The sequence below is a fragment of the Phoxinus phoxinus genome, assembly GCF_949152265.1.
Source record: "Phoxinus phoxinus genome assembly, chromosome: 20".
In the NCBI taxonomy this organism is placed as follows: domain Eukaryota; kingdom Metazoa; phylum Chordata; class Actinopteri; order Cypriniformes; family Leuciscidae; genus Phoxinus; species Phoxinus phoxinus.
In genome coordinates, this window is record NC_136895.1 from 30,865,003 (window position 1) to 30,887,435 (window position 22,433).

A 22,433-nucleotide genomic window follows, 5' to 3' on the forward strand; every position below is an offset into this window, starting at 1 on the left:
AAACTCTGCAGGGAAAAGGACCTTGGAAAACAGTATAAAGATTGCATATTTTCTGTGTCTCAAGGTCTAACTCACTCCACAGCGTAGCAACTGTGTGGCGACTGAACCTTCTTGCTAGAATAAATACTTTTTTCAGTACAGCCCTGTACTGAATGTGGAGCGGTTTGACCAATCAGATTAAAGGGGCGTTTTAGCACCGCCCACATGTGCAAATGAAATATTGAAGCCATAAACCAATTTGTAAACCACAAACGAAACATGAGAAATCGAGCCAAAATCTCATTTTCAGTTTTTTAGACTAAACGAAAAAACTAATAAACAAGCTGTCTTTTCACGTCGCGTTATTTCATTCCAAACAGGAAACAGTAAATACTTATTCAGTCTCAGTAAACCATGTGTACCAAACAATCATTAAACAAAGAAGAATTATATCTTACAGATGTTGTTGTTGTGGGAATAGTCCTCTCAAATTACGAGTCAAGAACACTGAACACTGAGGGCGCATTTACTTGCCCAGGCTTATGGTTGAGCTAGCAGTTAGTGTGCCTTGTTTTACTGTAATCTTGCATTTTAATTGTCTTTTGGTTTGGTGTTTAATGTTTTTTTTTTTTTTTTCTGGCTATTTATGCTGTTGGAATATTGTCTTAATGGAAAGCAGAAGCACTTTGGCCAACTCAGATTGTTTTTAAATATGCTTTACAAATAAACTAAAACTAAACTGATAATAGTATTATTTCTCACTACGTGACACAGATAAAACGTACAAAATAAAACAAAACAAATACCACTTTTTCCAAGTTTGTTTTGTCAATGTGTTTTGATCCAGAAATCTTGTAGAGATAAAAAATTAATTACAAATTTACAAATTTCCTCCAGCTCAACATAATAACTGTAATAAAACATGGAGAGACTCTTGAATCTAAAAGTGAGAAAACTTTATTGATAAAACAGACGTCCAACAATCAAAGAACACACAATCTCTGACACCAGTATTTTCTGATGTAAAGATATAAAAACGCTTTGATTTCATTTGCTCAGCTTCTTTCCAGAGTGGATTTTCATGTGTCGCAATAGGTTTGTTTTTTGTGTGTAACTCTTTCCGCACTGATCACACGAGTTCTCTCCAGTGTGGATCCCCTCGTGTGATTTCAGATATTCTGGCCGACGGAATCTCTTGTCGCAGTGTGAACACTTGTAAGGTTTCTCTCCAGTGTGGATCCCCTCGTGTGATTTCAGATGATCTGACAGACGGAATCTCTTGTCGCAGTGTGAACACCTGTAAGGTTTCTCTCCAGTGTGGATCCCCTCGTGTGATTTCAGATGTCCTGACCGACGGAATCTCTTGTCGCAGTGTGAACACATGTAAGGTTTCTCTCCAGTGTGGATCCCCTCGTGTGATTTCAGATATTCTGACAGACGGAATCTCTTGTCGCAGTGTGAACACATGTAAGGTTTCTCTCCAGTGTGAATTCTCTGGTGCAGTTTCAGATGTTCAGGTCTACTAAAAGTCTTCTCACACTCAAAGCACAAGTGATTTCTTACACCAGTATGTATTTTCTGATGTACTTTTAAATTCTGCACACGTGAAAAACTCTTTCCACACAAAGAACATGAATGTGGTTTCTCCTGTGAATGAACTGTCAGGTGGCTCTTCAGGTTTGAAGCCCTCAAAAATGTTTTGCCACACTGATCACATTCATGCAGTTTCTCTCCAGTGTGGATGATCATGTGATTCTTAAGATTTCCTTGTTTCGTAAAACCCTTCCCACACTGATCACATGTGAACGGCCTCTCTCCAGTGTGTATGATCATGTGATTCTTAAGGTGTCCTTGTCGTGAGAAACTCTTCCCACACTGATCACATGAGAACGGTTTCTCTCCAGTGTGGATCCTCTCGTGAATCGTGAGATTCAGTTTTTGTGTGAAACTCTTTCCACACTGACTGCAGGTGAAACATTTCTTGTCTCTTCTTTTCAGTAAAGAAATACTTTCAGTCTGTGAGTGAGTTTTTTCTCCAGTTTTGACATGATGATGTTTCTCTTCCTCTTCACTCTCCTCATTCTCCAGCATCAGGCCTGAAATTCAAGTAAAAAAGACTCATAAATAAATCATTTAAAAAATCAGAGACAAATGCAAAATGAAAGGACATAAAAGTGAACCTGGAAGTAAACAACAGCTACACAAAATCCTGATCATTCTGATGCATTTTTATAAATCTCTTTCCATGAATGAGGTACATTGATCTTCCAGTTATTAGTTTTAAACCATTATAGGCCCCATGTGTGTGTAGCCTAGTGAACCCTTTACACGATTCGGCTCCGGCTGAAGTAGAGCCCGTGCAGCAGGGCAAATGGGTGACGGTGCGGCGCTGTAGTCGTGGATCAAAAAAACGGTCTTCCGTTCCGATTTCAACATTAAACAGATTCTCCCCGCTCAGTGAAACACTGGTGATTCGATCACACGGAACGTGAAAATAGAGACACCAGCCACCATAGTCACATGTTTGCCGGGAGCCAGAGCGCCTGACATCAAAGCAAATTTAAAAGTGCTGGCTAATGCTAAACGTAAATTCTCTAAGATTATTAATCACGTCGGCACTAATGGTGTTCGACTCCGCCAGTCGGAGATCACCAAAATTGACATTAAAGAGGTGTGTGAGACATCGCAAGTACGATGTTGGGCACTGTAATTTGCTCTGGCCCCCTTCCTGTTCGCCGGAGTGATGAGATAGTTAGTAGATTGTGTTCACTCAATGGCTGGCTGTCTGGGTGGTGTCCGCAAAATAATATAGAATTCATAGACAATTGGAAAAGTTTTTGGGGCAGACCTGACCAGTTGAAAAGTTATGGTATTCTAGTAATATGACATATAGTCTTAGAGCTCAAACATGACAATCTGGGGCTCAGGTCAGGAAGCAGACAGACTGGCTTAACCGACCGTCTGCTAGCTGTCTAACGTCACCCAGGTCAGATAAATCCCATCACATAGAGACAGGGGCGGATTGGCCATCTGGAGCACCAGGACTTTTGCCCGACAGTCCGCCCCTGCATAGAGACTCTTTCACCTAGATATCATCATATAGAGACTGTGTCTGTTTCCCGAATTTGGAAATCCAAAAAACGTCCAAACCCATCTAAGGTTAAAAATTTAATTGATGTTCAACAAATAAAAAACAGATATAATACAAATGAGCAAATGATAAAGCTTGGGTTGCTGAATATTCGATCTCTTACTTCTAAAGCGCTAATAGTTAATGATATGATTACAGATTATAACCTAGATGTGCTGTGTTTGACAGAAACCTGGCTAAAACCAAACGATTACATTGCTTTAAATTAGTCAACAACCCCACAAGATTACGGTTTGTGGTGGCGATTTTATGATATTCACTGATCTTTAGTAAAATATAGATGATTCAAAGAATGTCACATGTGTGACTCTCACTTGTAGTGAGAGAAGATTCTGTTTATGTACTTGGGAAGGCAGAAGGGAGAGACACTCCAGAGAACAGACGAACAAGGACCTCTGACCTAGATGTCAGAAGGCCATTTGATGTAGGGGGGGGGGGCTTAGTGACGAATCTAAACTAGTGTTATGGCTTCCTTGTCTATGGAAAACTACTGAATGGAAGACTACTGGGAGGATGGCTCTGGGGAAGAAGACCTTGGGAGAGGAGATAAAAGCTGGTTCAGTCTGTCTGGGGGGGTGTCACTCTTCTGCACAGGGTAACAACTGTGTATTAGACTGCTCCTATTCTTGCAAGAATAAATACTTCTATTTTATAATTTGACTCTGAGTGTCTCTTACGCAGTGATGTTTGTTTGATGAATTTTTGCCACAACAGGTTAAAAACATGAACCTCGTCTGAAACGCAAAGGAGGAGGTGTTGCTGTAATTTATAGTAATATTTTCAAAACCACTAAGAAATCTAGTTGTAAATATAATTATTTTGAAGTGTTGGTGCTTAATGTAAAAATATAAGTGTAAACGACAAATCACGTTTGAGAATTCTGCTGGCTACTGTATACAGGCCACCTGGGTACCATACAGACTTTATCAAAGAATTTGCGGACTTTCTATCAGAATTAGTATTGGCTGCAGATAAAGTACTAATTGTTGGTGACTTTAATATACACACAGATAATGAAAAAGATGCATTGGGATTGGCATTTAAAGACATTATAAACTCAATTGGAGTTAGACAACACGTGTCAGGACCGACTCATTGTCGTAATCATACTCTAGATCAAATATTATCACATGGAATAGATGTTGATGCCGTTGAAATACTGCAGCAGAGCGATGACATCTCAGATCATTATCTAGTCTCATGTAAATTACATTTAGCAAAGGCTTCAAAGCCGACTCCGTGTTATAAATATGTTAGACCGATCACTTCTGCCACTAAAGATTGCTTTATCAATAATCTTCCTAATCAGTTTCATCATCTCAGCATCCCGGATAGCTTAGAAGAACTTGATATTGCAACAGAAACTTTTAACTCTCTCTTTTCCAGCACTTTAGACACAGTTGCTCCGTTGCGCTTAAAGAAGATTAAAGAACATAGTCCAACGCCGTGGGACAACGAGCGCACACAGGCGCTTAAGAGACCAGCCAGAAAAATGGAGCGCAACTGGAAGAAAACAAAACTAGAGGTGTTTAGGATTTCATGGAAGGAGAGCTCGATTGCTTACAGAGAGGCTTTAAAAGCTGCTAGATCTGCTTATTTTTCAACCCTATTAGAAGAAAATAAACACAATCCTAGGTATTTATTTGAAACAGTGGCTAAACTAACTAAAAAGAAAGCTTCAAGCCCAGAAGTTTCCAAGCAACACAGCAGTAATGACTTTATGAACTTCTTCACTTATAAGATCGATAATATCAGGGACAAAATTATAACTATGCAACCGTCTAATACAGCATCGCATCAGGAAGTGCATTGTAGTCTCCCTGAGGGAAAATTTGATTCATTTATTGCTATAGGAGAGGAAGAATTTTGCAAACTCGTCAAATCATCTAAATCGACAACGTGCATGTTAGACCCTATACCGACTAAGCTGCTGAAAGAGATGCTTCCAGATGTCATAGATCCTCTTCTTAATATCATTAATTCATCTTTGTCTCTAGGATACGTACCAAAAACCTTTAAGCTAGCTATGATTAAACCGCTTGTTAAAAAACAGCAACTTGACCCTACAAAATTAGTCAATTAAAGGCCGATCTTGAATCTGCCTTTTCTGTCAAAGATATTAGAAAAAGCAGTATCCTCACAACTGTGTTCCTTTCTAGAAAGAAACGATAGTACCGATAGTACCATAGTACCGAGACAGCTCTCGTTAGAGTCACAAATTATTTGCTCTTATCATCCGATCGTGGTTGTATCTCTCTATTGGTGTTACTTGATCTTAGTGCTGCATTTGACACCATTGACCACAACATAGTTTTATATAGACTAGAAAACTATGTTGGCATTAGTGGAATTGCACTAGCATGGTTTAAATCATACTTATCTGACCGTTATCGGTTTATAGCGGTAAATGACGAGATATCTTATCGATCACAAGTTCAGTATGGCGTACCACAAGGCTCAGTACTAGGACCGCTGCTGTTCACTCTGTACATGCTACCATTAGGAGATATCATTAGGAAACATGGAATTAGCTTTCACTGTTATGCCGACGATACTCAGCTGTATATTTCTTCAAAACCTAACGAAACATACCAATTCACAAAATTAACAGAATCCATAGCTGATATAAAAAATTGGATGACTTGTAATTTCCTACTACTAAATTCAGAAAAAAACAGATATTCTAATTATTGGACAAAAAACTTCCACACGTAATAACCTAGAGTACTGTCTAACACTTGATGGCTGCTCTGTTAAGTCTTCGTCGTCGGTTAGGAACCTGGGTGTGCTCTCTGATACCAATCTTTAATTTGAAAGTCACGTGTCTAGTATCTGTAAAACCGCATTTTCCCATCTTAAAAATATGTCTAAATTACGCCATATGCTCTCATTGACAAATGCGGAACAATTAGTTAATGTGTTCATGACCTCAAGGCTAGATTATTGTAATGCTCTACTGGGTGGTTGCCCTGCACGCTTAATAAACAAACTACAGCTAGTCCAAAACGCAGCAGCTCGAGTTCTTTTCCAGAACCAGGAAGTATGGCCATATTAGCCCTGTTCTGTCAACACTGCATTGGCTGCCTATTAAACGTTGTATACATTTTTTAATATTGCTGATTACTTACAAAGCACTAAATGGTTTAGCTCCGCAGTACTTGAGCGAGCTCTTAACGCATTATAGTCTTTCACGTCTATTGCGATCTCAAAACTCCGGCCAGTAAATAATACCTAGAATATCAAAATTGACTGCTGGCGGTAGATCCTTTTCCTATTTAGCACCAAAACTTTGGAACAGTCTTCCTACCATTGTCCGGGTTAAAGACACATTAAAGACAGATTAAAGACTGTTCTGCCTTTAATGTTAAACCGGAGTCAGACAAAGATGGAGAGACTCAGGAAAAAGTGACACATGTAGAAGCAACAGGACGTCTCTGAATGGTTAGTTGATGAGTTTATGTTGCTGATGTGGAGTTAACTATCTTCAATTAGCATATTCTGTCATGGTAATCTATAAACCGCTCGTATAGGAACTGTTGTGAGATCCACACAGAGTGACTTTCTATTGCATGTGAAAAGATGGATGCTAAAGTTTGAGCTGACTCACAAATGTGCTCGACTACAATAACTTCCTCTTCTCAACATGGACTGCGTGTTCAGGGGGCGGGGTTTATGTAAATTTTAGGCTTGCTGATGTCACTAAACCCGGAGGAATGTCGTGTAGTTCCTACCAGCCGTTTGTAGTAGTCCTTTTCTTTAAAAGCAAATATCTCCCTTTGCTTTGAACTTTGAGCGCTGTAAGTTTGCAGATGTTGTTTATACTCAAACAGTAATATTACACACTAACTACAGTTAGAAAAGTGAAATCATACTTTACCACCCCTTTAAACTGTAACCAAAAAAGACACACACACACACACATACACAGCTTCTTCAAGGTTGGATTTGGCCAGGCTCTAACTATAAACAGGAGAGTCCTCTCACAACATCCAGATAACACATTCTTTCTCTCAAGAACAGGACAGTTTTAATCTAAATGGAAGTATGGTTTAGTGGCCCCTGTGACCATAGTTGTCAGGGTACCCTACAAAAACAGATGAATGTATTGACACATGTTGAAGACCTTTCTTAACAAAACAAGTCCATATTTTCCTTTCTGGAAGCAGGGCTAAATAAGCAAGAACTGTTACTACATTCCTGGCATTTGAGCCAGACCCTTCCGTCAACTCTCAGATATTCAATACAGACATTAAAGAATACATGAAAAGAACATTTCAGCAATTTCACAGTGGTAACTTCTATAACAAAGTAAAATCTCATAAGCCCCCTACTACAAACACTAAATCTGGTGAACTGCTTTATAACCTTAATGTTCTTCAGCCTCACTAATGAAGAATGAGGAATAAACACCAACCTCTTTATTCTTCAGTGTGTTTCATTCTGCAGTGTTCTGGATCTCTCCTGTTCTCACTGTCCTTCAATAAACTCGGTCTTTGCAGATTTCAGCTCTTCCTGATGGTTTGATGCTCGTCTTCACTTGTAGCTGATGGGAATATTCCAGCATTTATTGGTGAGTTGCAGTGGGAGGAGCTTCACTGAAGAAGGAGGAGGGGCTTCACTGAAGGAGGAGGGGCTTCACTGAAGGAGGAGGAGCAGATCTGACAAAATCAAGAAGAAATCACTTACTGAGTTTATATTTTTATACTATTTTATACTATTATATATTCACCCATCTATCTATCTAGCAAAGTAACTTTGCAATAAAAAGTGTTTTATAGTAAATAATGTCAAAGTCAGTTAGAATAATCAAATGTATCATGCCAATTACATAATCAACTCAAAGATAATCGATAGAAAACTCTGGAATAAAGAGAAGAGCAAACCCAACATTAGGAAATACATGAGGCAGAGAGTCCCGGCGGCTCTCAACATTCACGGCTGATCTGAGATACAGAGAGAGAGAGAGAGAGAGAGAGAGAGAGAGAGCGAGAGAGAGAGAGCGAGAGAGAGGTGCGCGAGAGACGCAGAGAGAGAGAGAGAGAGAGAGAGCGAGAGAGAGAGAGAGAGAGCGAGCGAGAGAGAGAGAGAGAGAGAGCGAGAGAGAGGTGCGCGAGAGACGCAGAGAGAGAGAGGTGCGAGAGAGAGGTGCGCGAGAGACGCAGAGAGAGAGAGGTGCGAGAGAGAGGTGCGCGAGAGACGCAGAGAGAGAGAGAGAGAGAGAGAGAGAGCGAGCGAGAGAGAGAGAGAGAGAGAGAGAGAGAGAGAGGTGCGCGAGAGACGCAGAGAGAGAGAGGTGCGAGAGAGAGGTGCGCGAGAGAGAGGTGCGCGAGAGACGCAGAGAGAGAGAGAGAGAGAGAGAGCGAGCGAGAGAGAGAGAGAGAGAGAGAGAGAGAGCGAGAGAGAGGTGCGCGAGAGACGCAGAGAGAGAGAGGTGCGAGAGAGAGAGAGAGAGAGAGCGAGAGAGAGAGAGCGAGAGAGAGGTGCGCGAGAGACGCAGAGAGAGAGAGGTGCGAGAGAGAGAGAGAGAGAGAGCGAGAGAGAGAGAGCGAGAGAGAGGTGCGCGAGAGACGCAGAGAGAGAGAGGTGCGAGAGAGAGGTGCGAGAGAGAGGTGCGCGAGAGACGCAGAGAGAGAGAGAGAGAGAGAGCGAGAGAGAGGTGCGCGAGAGACGTTTGAATCTATTTATTTGTACAATTTTTTTTTCTTTTTTTTTTTTTTCTCTTTACATTTTGGGTATGGTTTTTTCCTTCTTTTTTTCACAGTTGAACAAAATCGTCACAAAAACACGACATCTATCAAAAACACTCCAAAAAATAAATAAAAATACAATAAAAAACAAAAATATATTACTTCACAACATATTTAAAAATTACCTACCAACATTTTTAACAATTTAGAGTTAGGTCTTCCTCATTATTTATAGAACACAAGACATCACTTAAACACCATGTTTCCATAAAAACAACCAGATTTTTTGTCAATTTAAAAAAAAAAAACTCCGCTCTGATCCTTGAAGTCACAAATCCTCTTAGCATTCTCTCTGGGTCAACACACGAGCTGAAACAGGAAGATCGGGAAAATCCTCCTCTTCCTCCTCTTCATTCAAAATCCCTTCTCCTGGGTTCCGATAATAGGCACAAGGAAGAGATGAAAAAACCGCATCCATGACATGTTTCATAAATCTGACGGACTTGATTCCTGTCTGCTCACTCATTTCCTCTGCACTTTTCCACCCGTCATGATGCTTTAAATCCTTTATCCTAGTACATCCAGCTCTTGCCATAGTTTTCTGAAGGCTTTTTGAATTAAGCACTCTTGCCCGAAGTAAGGGATTATGAAACAGAGGTTCTTCTTTTATCCAGAATTCAGAGTCAGACCAGTTCCTTTCCACTTGAAAATTTGATGTCCATGTTTTCAGCACCGTTTTATAAAAAGCAGAAGTGTCTTTTAAGTCTACTCCTGTCAGATTCATTAAAAACAACTGTAGATCGTATTTAAAAACATCAACTTTTTGCAACAGGGCTTTAGCAGTATCAGTCCAGCACTTCTTTGAATACAGCAACTTCTGTGCCGCTTGCAGTCTGAAGGTCTTGATTCTGCTTTTAATGTCTATTAACCCTTGTCCACCTTCATTCACTGGCAGGAAAAGTACGGCAGCTTTAGTCCAATGTTGTCCAGTCCAGAAAAAATCCACCAATCTTTTCTGCAATTCCTGAATGATGTCATCTGGCGGGTCCAAGACGTTCATTTTGTGCCACAGTGCCGAAGCTGCTAGATTGTTGGTCACCAAAACTCTTCCCCTATAGGATAGCTGTGGTAGCACCCACGACCACTTAGACAACCGGCTACACATCTTCGCCACCATTCCTTCCCAAATTTTTTGTCATAAATGTTTCAGTCCCTAAATACACCCCTAAACATTTAAAGCCATCTTTACTCCATTTAACACCACCTGGGAGCACTGGTGGATTTTTACTTTGTCCACAAAAGAAACCTTCACACTTTTCCCAGTTCACTCTAGCTGTTGACGCATTTTCATAAATTTTCAGAATTTCCATTAAAACAGACACATCTCGTTCCTTCTTAATAAAAATGGTAACATCATCAGCATATGCAACAAGCTTAATAGGCTTCTCAACTGTAATCCCTTGGAGTGTTTTCCTTAACTTGCAAAGAAGGGGTTCAATGGCCAATGAATACAACATCCCTGATAGCGGACATCCTTGTCTGATTCCTCTCAGCACTTCAACAGGCCGACTGAGCCCACCACCCACTTTCAACATAACAGAAGCATCTTTATACAGCATTTGAATCCATGAAATAAAACTCTGCCCAACACCAAAAGCTTCAAGCGTTTTAAACAAGTAAAAATGGCTAACTCGGTCAAACGCTTTCTCCTGGTCAATTGCGAGAATACCAACATTTTCACTGTTCAATTTTGTAATGTCTATTATGTCTCTTACCAGAAACAGATTGTCCATTATTGTTCGATTAGGAATACAATATGTTTGATATTCGTTGACCATATATTCTAAAAAAGGTTTCAATCTATTAGCAAGACACTTTGCCAAAATTTTGTAATCTGTACATAACACAGCCACAGGTCTCCAATTTTTTAACATACCAAGATCACCTTTTTTGGGATAAAACTGCTCGTTTACAACTAGTAGGCAATTCGTGTTTTTGATAACAATAATTAAAAACTTCATAAAAATCATCTTTCAGTTGGTTCCAGAAATGCTTATAGAACTCAGACGGCAGTCCATCGATACCAGGTGTTTTTCCAGTTGAGAGTTTCTGAACAGCTTCAGACAGTTCTTTTAATTGAAGGCCAGAGTCCAGCTGTTTACTCTGCTCATCGGAAAGAGTCAATAAGTCTTTATGTAGTTCATCAATGCATCCCTTATCACATTGTCCTTCTGAAAATAAGTCTTTGTAAAAGTCCAAAGCAATTTTTCTCATTTCATTTGGATCTGAAATCACATTCCCATTTAAATCTTTCAAATGCAACATCATTTTTTTTTCTCTTTCTTTCTTCTCAAGATTAAAAAAGAAGGAACTAGGTGCATCCATTTCTTTCACAAATGCAAAGCGAGCTCTAATTAAAGCCCCCTTTGCTTTCTCGTGAAATAAAGAGGCAAGAACTCTTTTCTTTTCTTCCAGCTTTCCAGCTGTCTCAACATCACCAACAATTAATTCACTCTCAATTTGTTTTATCTCTTTTTCTAATTCAGAAACAGTTTTTTTGATCCTACCATTTGTGCTATATATATAATTTTGACAAAATATTCTAATTTGTGCTTTTCCTATATCCCACCACTGAACAATATCTTCATAATTACTTTTCTGTTTTTTCCATTCCATCCAAAACACATTAAACTTTTCACAAAAAAACACATCTTGAAGCAATTTCACATTAAAATGCCAGTAATAGCTATGACTTTATGACTTTTTTACATTTATATCAATTAAACATAAATGGTGATCAGAAAACCCATTTGGACAAATTGTAGATTTTAAAATTCTATTGCTTTTACTTGTATTAACATAGAATCGATCTAATCTGGCAGTACTAATATGATCATGAGAAACCTTTACCCACGTATACTGCTTAACTGTAGGGTGTTGCTGTCTCCATACATCAACTAAATTAGAATTACTAATAACATCCTGTAAACATTTGGCAGAAGAAGGGGTGAGGTTCTTCCCCATTTCTGTCTAAAGTAAAGTTTTCTGTACAGTTCCAATCACCCCCTAAGATCAACCATGCATTTTCATCACAACTTTGTTTTAAAAAAATAAATAATTTTTTAAAACCGTGTATCCTCTCCGCTCCATTATTTGATGCATAAATGTTGATAAAAACAAAAACCAACCCATTTATACTTGCTTGAACAGCCAAAATTCTTCCTCTTTCTATTTCATTAACAGACACATTAGTAAGAATGGTAACACTTTACAATAAGGTTCATTTATTAAACATCAATTAATGTATTAACTAACATGAACTAACAATGAGCAATACATTTGTTACAGTATTTATTAATATGTGTTAATGTTAGTTAATATGAATAAAGCTGTTCATTGTTTGTTCATGTTAGTTCACAGTGCATTAACTCATGTTAACAAGATTTTAATAAAGTATTAGTAAATGTTGAAATTAACATTAACAAAGATGAATAAATGCTGTATAAGTGCAGTTCATTATTAGTTAATGTTATCTAATGAAGTTAACTAATGTTAACTAATGAACCTTATTGTAAAGTGTTACCGTTAAAACAATCGTCTTAGAAAATAATATAGCAACTCCTCCACTAACATTCGTACCATGACTCATATATAAATCACATCTCCACCCCATTTTCCAATCCACTTCAATTTTCCCATCACTGTGTCTCTTGTACAAATGTTACATCAATATTTTTATTTTGTATATATTCATTTAAACATGCTCTTTTCCTACAATCTCTTCCCCCATTGATATTAATAGATCCTATTCTAAGGCTCTCCATGAAAAAAGAGGTAAGAAAAAAGGAAGAAAACGAAAACAAGACAAAAAGGGATAGATAGTTCACCAATTGTGCTTCCTTCATGACTCAACTATAAAGAAATTAAAAGAACTTTTTCTTTTCTCAAATTTGTTACGATTTTTTTCAATCTGAATCGCTTTCTTCTGCTTAGCTCTTCATAACCGACAGCCTTTTGTATTTTAATCACTGAAGCCAAAAACTTTTTCACATCAGGAAAAAAATCTTTTACTTCGACTTTTCTTCCAAATGTTTCATCAAGGAAATCATTTATCTCTTTTACAGTATACAACTCATTCTCTTCATAATTGGAGGGAATATCTGACATTTCAGAAATACAATCATCATCGGCCATCTCTTCATTCACATCAGTGCTTTCAGAAAGCTGAGACAAGGGTATATCGAGTCGATTCTCAACAGTGCCTAATTCAACCAAACTTTCAAGAAAAGACTTTTTCGCGCCACTAGTCCCTGCCTCTTCACAACTCCTCTTCTTATTTTCTCCCCCACAATTATTTTTTTTTTCCCGTTTTTTCTTCCCTGATTCCTTTTCAGCCGATTCCTTTTGGCCTATGTTTTCAGTATTGCTACGTTCGTTTTGTTCATGAGTGTTCAATTCAATTTGTTCTTTTTCGGTTTCATTTGTCTCAGTTTCTTTATTTTTATCCACATTCTCCACTTCACCATCGACCGCCTGTTCACTTCCATTTGTTTTATTAGTTTTGTCCTCGGCTTGTGTTTTTTGCGGGCAATCCATTTTTTTATGCCCGACATTACCGCACTTGAAACATTTCAAATGATTGGTGTTCGCATAGATCATATACGATTTGTCCTCATGTTTAACCCGAAACGAGATGTCTAACGTCGGCGATTCTAAAACCATAAAACACTGCCGCCTAAAAGACAGCACATGTTTTAAAGTTTCCATTTTACACCCGAGTGGAATTAAAGTCATTCCACTTACTATTTTCCCGAACCTCTGCAGTTCATTTTCAATGCATGTATTGGGTATATATGGTGGACAATTCGAAATGTTCACTCTTGACGACTGCGACACCAAAGGCGAAACAATAACAAACGCTCCACTTACCCAAACTCCGCTCACGATGATTTTACTCACAAAACTTTGATCCTTTAGGAACACCACCACGGCCTTGTTCATCCTAGAAGCGGATACAATATTTTCGAATCCTATTTGTTCTCCGATAGCGACTAGCACGTCCTCGACTGTCACACTAGCGTCAGGCACGCACCTGACTCCATGGCGGAGCGACCCAGATGGAACTTCTATCTCTGCCCTCCGCCCGACACGAGACAAACTTTTACCTGGCGACTATTTTTCCTCTAAATCTAATTTATTCAAATTAAACCTTTAACTAAAACAACATCAACAACGAAAAAAATAAAAAAATAAGAAAAGAAACGAGAATAGTAAAGGAAAACTACCCCCAGAAACGCTCCTCTCACCCGTGAGACGCTCACCTTCCCCCCAAAACTCCCAGCATGCACCGAGAGAGAGAGAGAGAGAGAGAGAGAGAGAGAGAGAGAGAGAGAGAGAGAGAGAGAGAGAGAGCGAGAGAGAGGTGCGCGAGAGACGCAGAGAGAGAGAGAGAGAGAGAGGTGCGAGAGAGAGAGAGAGAGCGAGAGAGAGGTGCGCGAGAGACGCAGAGAGAGAGAGAGAGGTGCGCGAGAGACGCAGAGAGAGAGAGAGAGAGGTGCGCGAGAGACGCAGAGAGAGAGAGAGAGAGAGAGAGAGAGAGAGGTGCGCGAGAGACGCAGAGAGAGAGAGAGAGAGAGAGAGGTACGAGAGAGAGAGAGAGGTGAGAGAGAGAGGTACGCGAGAGAGAGAGAGAGAGAGAGAGGTACGAGAGAGAGAGAGAGAGAGAGAGAGGTGAGAGAGAGAGGTACGCGAGAGAGAGAGAGAGAGAGAGAGAGAGAGAGAGAGAGAGAGAGAGAGAGAGAGAGAGAGAGAGAGAGAGAGAGAGAGAGAGAGAGAGAGAGAGAGAGATGCGCGCGCGTGCTGGAGGAGAGAGAATGAATTATCAGTGCAATTTTCAAATAAATTATTTTCTTTTGAAAACCAGATTTTTTCCACAAAAATCTCTTTTTGTCCCAAAAATAAGTCTGGAAATGGGAGGGTCGTCTTATATTCGGGTATATACGGTATTATGTTAAAATGTACAACTGAAACACAGCAAACCAACAATCAAATAAACATCAGACAAAAACATGACACACACACACACACACACACAAGGCAAGAAGCCAGCAGTGGGCAGCGAGAGCAGGTCTAGAAGTATGTTAATGTTGACAGCTCTGATAATCAATGAGCCATTTCTTTAACTGGATCTTAAATGTACTATATGTGTTTCTGATGATTATGGGGATGAGGCTCCACTCAGTAGCAGCTCGCACAGAAAAAGCAGTTTGACCAATACACTTTTCCTAAAGGGAATGATGAAGACAGAGTTCAATTCATCTAGAGTGATGAATTGAGACTCTATAAAGTTCAACCATCATAGAGTGAAAGTTTCTCATTTCAAGCACAAGAAGACTGGAACTCGAGCATTGTTTTCTGTGCGAATGAGACGACACGTGAACACCAAATTCAGTTCTTTATCTTCATTTTGAGATTGAACGTGCAAGTCAAGTCATCTTCATTTATATAGTGCTTTTAACAGTGTAGATACACGAAACCGAAATTATCCCGACAACGCTTTAACACACAAAATTGAGTCATAATGCCTGTTGCGGCGAGTCTCCTTGTAAAGACAGCCTGCTATGTGTTGTAAACAATTGTGAAAGAAAACGAATGTGTATCAGGGCTCCAGACTTTCTCAGTTGGTCGCACCAACACATGATTTGGTCGCACCTGTTTTTTTTGCTACAACATAGATTAGTCACTGCATGCTGATGAATAGTTGTCTCAATCTTTTAAATTTAATATGACTTATAGTCCATTAGGAATTCAGGAAATTTAGGAATAATGCACAGTTACTTCCTGGTTTTCAATAAGCCAGCTCGAGCACTGTACATCCACACAAAACCATCAATTATGGTTGACTTTTTAATGTTGTATTTATATTTTACTGCTGTTATCACACTTAACTAATTTGCCAATAAAGCAGTTTTATTGATTGCAATAAAGACTTGAAGCAAATGTAAACGTTGGAATAAGAAACGGAAACGCGATGCCTGTAATTGGGCACACGCTAAAAATGTTCAGCACTTCAAATGTTATTTTTAATGTGATAACCAAAAACTATAAATATATACCAATAAATATTATAAAATCACTAGGTTTAAAAATAATCTGTCAAAGTGAAGTATCAGGTAATCACAAAAGTCTCATGAAAAACAATAACGGTCAGTCAGTGCAGTGAATAACTAAATGAATGCTCGGTCTGACTAGTGACTATATTCTGATTATAAACTAAGTATTAAAATATTTATGCTGTTAAATCTACCTCAGGATATTGAAGATACCGACACACCAGCAAGTGACATTTCACCGGAGGTTTTCCAGCTGGCTAAAATGGAAGTTTTAAAGAACGCTCTGTGCATATAGAGCTGGTAAGTCCCGCCCCTTCTGTAAAACCCCGCTGGACCTCAAAGTTGAAAAACCGTCAATGCAAGTGAATGGGAGAAAATAATTATTTTCTGGTCCCGTTTGAATTGTGCCATGAATGTGAACATATGTTGTCTGTGAATTTTTTATATAATCTTTCATGTTACAAGTTTGACAGTATATGGTATGATTCGTCGGCTAGCAGTTGTGGAAAAGACATAACGAGAAAGACTACATGTCGCCTATGTGACGTCACCGCATAAAGTTGACTTACCCGTGGTTTTCGCCAACCTCAACGATTTTGTCCTCTCCCTGAAAGAAGGCGGTGAAGTGCACCAAAGACACAGCCATGTCTAGCGGGATCCGTGAGCTAGAGCCGTGAGCTAGTGGTGTTGACGTTTCAAACGCGTCGAAAGCAGCGAAGAGTTGTAGTCCACAAAGTGCTCTCACACAAAGTCTACCCGTATCAAACTTCTACCCGCTAAATTGTAGCATTCTTCACACGAAAGATTATATAAAAAAATTCACAGACAACATATGTTCACATTCATGGCACAATTCGAACGGGACCAGAAAATAATTATTTTCTCCCATTCACTTGCATTGACGGTTTTTCAACTTTGAGGTCCAGCGGGGTTTTACGGAGGGGGCGGGACTTACCAGCTCTATAGTCCATTGATGCGTTTCATCATCAGTGTGCAATCAATGCGCGTGTACGTTTGCTCTCTAGCGCGGTTAATAAACAAGTCTTGCGGAAGAACACAGTAGCCGGAACTACTTCTCTCTGTTAAAGTCTATGGCGAGTCACGCAGGCACTGTGCTCCTCCGCAGCGCAGCCGACCCGGTCTAAAATAGTCAGAATATAAACACTTATTATAGGCGTAGCGTAGTGATTCAGGATAAGACAAAACACGGTTTGGAAAATGGATTCATGATGTACTCGTTCATTATATAAATTCTGTTCATTTTGAACACAAAAAGTTACAGACTGCAGCAGTTACGGACACAACAGCGTTCTGTTGCGCACGGTAACGTAATTAATATGATTAGCCTTTTGCTTGACTATGTTATCAAACAGCTAATGATGTGCTGCTAATGTTACACAAACCATGTTCCTGTTCGCATCTCAGTCAGACAGCTGCCTTCTAGCAATCATCAGAAACACTTTGAATAACTCAGAACGTCAGTGGAGAAAGGCATATAATTCATCATAACATTGTAATACATCATTCACTCGCTATATTGCTAAATCTACCTGATTTTTCATATCAACAGAAAGTTTACCGGGATAACCTGGCATCTCTCGAGACCTGCACTAATGCTGCCTTCAAGAGCTTTCGGAAATGTCCTACTTCCCACTTCTGAAGTCGTGATGCTCATCGCATTAAAATTTTTACTTTAGAGGGTCAAAAATTAATGTCCAAATTTTTAACTAGGAATCTAGTTACGATAATTCCGTTAGCACGTGAACACAGCATTACTAGCGATTTCTCTCAACATGGGGACAGGAGAGCTGTCAGTCAACACATGGGAAAACAAAGTAACTTGCGTTATAAAACTTCCAATATTTTGATCTTGCGATAAATTTGAAAGTAATGTGTTACTTTACTAGTTACTTGAAAAAATCTGATTACGTATCTCGCATTACTTTTAACGCATTACCCCCAACACTGTTCATAACGCAATATTTAGCTTTTCTGCGATATTGCGTTATGAACAGTTTTGGGGGTAATGCGTTAAAAGTAATGTAACTAGTAAAGTCAGTATTTTCCAATATCATGCAGCTCTACCGTCTGCCTGGTAGGGGTGAGACACATATCAATATGGCGATATATCATTGTTCTTCTCCCTGCGATACTATAATCGATACGCTGGAGCTTAATATCGATATTTTAATGAATAAAATAAGGCGCTCTAAATAGATTCCCCTGCTCCCAGCGCCGCTACTTCATGGCTCCTTGAGGTGGCGCGCAACACATGAATGAGGGAAACGTGAGCATGAGTTAACTAGCCTAAGAAAATAGCTTTTTAATTTCTCATAATTAATAATGAGAAATAGTGTTTCTTAAAATACCACCAGAGCTGGAAAAAATCCTAGAGGAAACACTTACCCTACTACAAACACTAAATCTGATGAACTGCTTTATAACCTTAATGTTCTTCAGCCTCACTAATGAAGAAAGAGGAATAATCACCAACCTCTTTGTTCTTCAGTGTGTTTCATTCTGCAGTGTTCTGGATCTCTCCTGTTCTCACTGTCCTTCAATAAACTCTGTCTTTGCAGATTTCAGCTCTTCCTGATGGTGTGATGCTCGTCTTCACTTGCAGCTGATGGGAATATTCCAGCATTTATTGGTGAGTTGCAGTGGGAGGAGCTTCACTTAAGGAGGAGGGGCTTCACTGAAGGAGGAGGAGCAGATCTGACAAAATCAAGAAGAAATCACTTACTGAGTTTATATTTTTATACTAATTCACATATTTTAAATGTATGTTCACCTATCCATCTATTAATGAAACATTTTACTTTTATCTTACCTCTAATTAATATATAAACAAAGAAATATAGAAAAAAACTATTAAAATATACCAAATATAAACAATGCAAGAATAAAAAATGCAATTACAAACAGAAATATATATTTTCACAAATTGCCAAGAAACAATTTTTTTATATGAAACACGGTTAATCACAGATTAATGAAATAAATGCTGTAATGAAACTTACCTATATCTAGTAGATGTCACTTTAGCTGATCGTGTCGTTTGCTCAAGTCTGTTGACAATAAAATGAGCTTAATGTGGCAGTTTACAGATCTGAAGACATCAGCATAATGAATGAGGGGAAAACAGGATCTATTGACATGAAATACAGAGGCTTTTCAGCTGCTCTGATAATAGATGAGCCATAGACTATCAACACTCAGATCATCTCACTTTATTATAAGGCTATTTGCTGCTATAAACAGATAGTTTGAGTCAGAATATCTGCTGAAAGCCTATAAGTGCTCTAATATTACTATTATTTCTCAAATGATACAGAAAAAAAGCAGCAATACAAAAGACTAACACTAACACCATCTTTATCAACTTCGCTAGCTTCCTACCGTTATTTTGTATAGGAAGAGAAGTAAATAAAAACTTCTTATTTAAGTGTTTTAGTCAGCAGACACAATTAGCGCAGAACTCGATGAAAACTATCAGGAAATGTGCCCGTAAAATGATATTTAAACTGTGTAAAGAGTATTTTACAATTACGTGAAGTGGAGTGAACGGTTTACCTCAGAAGTCTCGACACTGAAGGAGCGCGCGCTTGTGATGACGTAATCACCGCCAAATTCTCTTTTCTTAGTTTTTATAATATATATAAACATATTATTATATTGGTTAGACAACGTTTAAACTCAAATGTAATTTATTATCTTATAGTGAATTCTTGGATAAATGTGGGTTTCCAGTTACAGTGAAAGATATGCTGTTGTATTTGATGCCATAAACCTCAACAATACCTTTTGTAAGAACTTGTGGAAGGGATTTTTCTGAGGGAATATAATGTTAAAGACAGCATGTTTCAAGGAGACATGATATTCTGAAACACAGTTGTACTAATGAACATATTAGGAATATAAGCTGGAATCATAAAAGCTCAATTGTGGTCCAGTGAATTTAGAAATATAAACTGGATAAGCTTGACAGTGTATTTGTGAAGCACAGCCCACTGTTTAAATAATCAAATAAAAGGGCTTTACATTACATACAAATTGTACATTGTATATATCCAGCGAAAAGTGTGCTAGAGAGGTTTAATTTAGATGTTGATTATTTTTGTTCAATAGAAAAATAATCTATTCTCCATTTTTGTAATTGTATACACAGATTCTGGGGTGTATGTGAAAAATGTAATTAGAAGGAAAACAAATATTATGATTAAATTTAAAAATTTTGATATGTGTATGTATTATTTAAATAAAAGTAATTATAATAATAATTGTACTTTTATTAACTTTTTATTATGTTGGGATATTTTCATTTAGACAAGAAGAAATGATAAGGATCCAAGCCAAATTGTATTCATTTTCTTCAGGAGACTAAGGATTATTGCTCCAGTTTGGAGAGCACAGTCAATAGAGGTTATGTGTGTGTGTGTGTGTGTGTGTGTGTGTGTGTGTGTGTGTGTGTGTGTGTGTGTGACGTCACTGTCAGCCGGAGTGACTGCGGTTACACACACTGTGGCAAAGCGACAACATTGATTTTCAGCGTGAATGCCACGAAAAACACATACAACGCATCTAAAACGGGAAAGAGCTGTACAAATAGATTTGAGAAGAAATCTGAGGTATATTTTTACAGACTGCCGAAAGCTACAGAACAGAGAAGCAAATGGATCCTGCGATTCACAGAAACAACTGGATCCAGGCAGAGAAATGTGTATTTGCAGTTATTATTTTGTGTCAATATGCTGAATGTTGAAGTCTGCAGCTGCCAGAGTTAAAAAGCTTAAGGCCAGTTTCAAAGATACATGACAGTATATCTATATATGTGTGTTTTCTAAACACACCATAAGTGGAAGAATAATTAGTTGATTTGAAAACAACACTGAACAAGTTAAAAATAAATCAGTGTCTTCTTCAGCTTCTTGAACAAGAACAGTTTGTACCAGTACCAGTTCTACTTTCCCTCATAAAAGTGTAAACAAACTACATGTGATACATGTGCATTGTATTGGACATAAAATGAAACTCATAACAGACCATAATGATATAGTTTATATCATGCAGCAAAATAATATACAAGAATAAAACACAATGTTCTTTGGGGAGGAACTCCATCTTTGATCTGAATCTCTCAGTTGAGTAAATAAAGATGAACTTTACTCACTGTGATAAATTCAGATTATGTTTATTTGCCGCCTTGTTAATCGTTGGCGCTGGTTAGGACAGATTTTGTTGCTTGACCCGTTAATGTTTCATGTTTGGTGAGGATGCGGCTTCACACTTGAAAGTTCTGGATCTGAAGATGAACTACTTGCTGTGATTGATTTTTGTGTGACTGTGTAGAGAAGATGATTGAGTGAAACTCTTCCCACAAGCAGTGCAGTGATACGGTTTCTCTCCAGTGTGGATCCTCTCGTGTTGTTTCTGATGTTCTGACCGATTGAATGTCTTGTCGCAGTGTGAACACTTGTAAGGTTTCTCTCCAGTGTGGATCCTCTCATCCTCCGCCCTGGTCGCCTGCTCCGCCCTGGTCGCCTGCACTGCCTGCTCCGCCCTGGTCTCCTGCTCCGCCCTGGTCGCCTGCTCCGCCCTGGTCGCCTGCTCCGCCCTGGTCGCCTGCACTGCCTGCTCCGCCCTGGTCTCCTGCTCCGCCCTGGTCGCCTGCACTGCCTGCTCCGCCCTGGTCGCCTGCACTGCCTGCTCCGCCCTGGTCTCCTGCTCCGCCCTGGTCTCCTGCTCCGCCCTGGTCTCCTGCTTCGCCCTGGTCTCCTGCTCCGCCCTGGTCTCCTGCTCCGCCCTGGTCTCTTGCTTCGCCCTGGTCTCCTGCTTCGCCCTGGTCGCCTGCACTGCCTGCTCCGCCCTGGTCTCCTGCTCCGCCCTGGTCTCCTGCTCCGCCCTGGTCGCCTGCACTGCCTGCTCCACACTGGTTACCTGCACAGCCTGCTCCGTCCTGGCCTCCCGTCCTACCGCAGACTCCAGGCCCTCTTCCGCTCCACGGGCCTGGCCCTCCATCCTGGGCCCGCCTCCACTCCACCACCCTCCTGAACTTTTGCCTGAGGAGCGTCTGGAATCTGCTCCTTAAGTGGGGGGCTATGGCTCTTGTCTTGTGTGGACTTTTGCTATTTCCTGTTCTGTGCCATGTTTTGTAGCTGTTTGCGGTTCCTTGTTCCTGTCCTGAGTTCCATGTTCTGTTGTTTGCCCTGGATTACCTGTTTGTTTCATTAAAGTAGTGCTTGCATGTGGATTCTCTCTCCGCTTCGTCCTTGCCTCATCGTTACAGCTGCACTCGTGCTGACTCTTATTCTGCCTGATAGAATTAAAAGCCTGGGGTACGTTCAAGCTCAAACTGGTGCACAACGTTTTACTACGGTTTCCTGGAAACGGTGTGCAATGGTGAGCAACGGGTTGGAGGTCAGAGGTCATCTAGTCTGGGGGGGTCTTAAGGGGTAGCTAGCGATAAATCGAAGTTAGCAGCAAAGGGATCCTTTATCTGTGGAA

General features: G+C 39.5%; 1 protein-coding gene across 1 annotated transcript; it reads right to left on the reverse strand.

Annotated features, from left to right (window-relative positions):
- Positions 1-921: 921 nt before the first annotated feature.
- On the reverse strand, positions 922-19,541 carry LOC306988717 (uncharacterized protein). The gene is made up of 5 exons (XM_079593855.1): positions 19,503-19,541; positions 18,950-18,997; positions 18,424-18,644; positions 7,545-7,788; positions 922-2,075 (listed from the first exon to the last, which is right to left on the reverse strand). Exon 5 carries the CDS (start codon positions 2,068-2,070, stop codon positions 1,027-1,029), a length of 1,044 nt encoding a protein of 347 aa, XP_079449981.1. The 5' UTR covers positions 2,071-2,075; positions 7,545-7,788; positions 18,424-18,644; positions 18,950-18,997; positions 19,503-19,541; the 3' UTR covers positions 922-1,026.
- Between the last annotated feature and the right edge of the window lie 2,892 nt (positions 19,542-22,433).

Coding starts and splice junctions, on each gene's coding strand:
- LOC306988717 (XM_079593855.1), bottom strand. CDS start 2,070: ATGCTGGAGAATGAGGAGAGTGAAGAGGAAGAGAAACATCATCATGTC.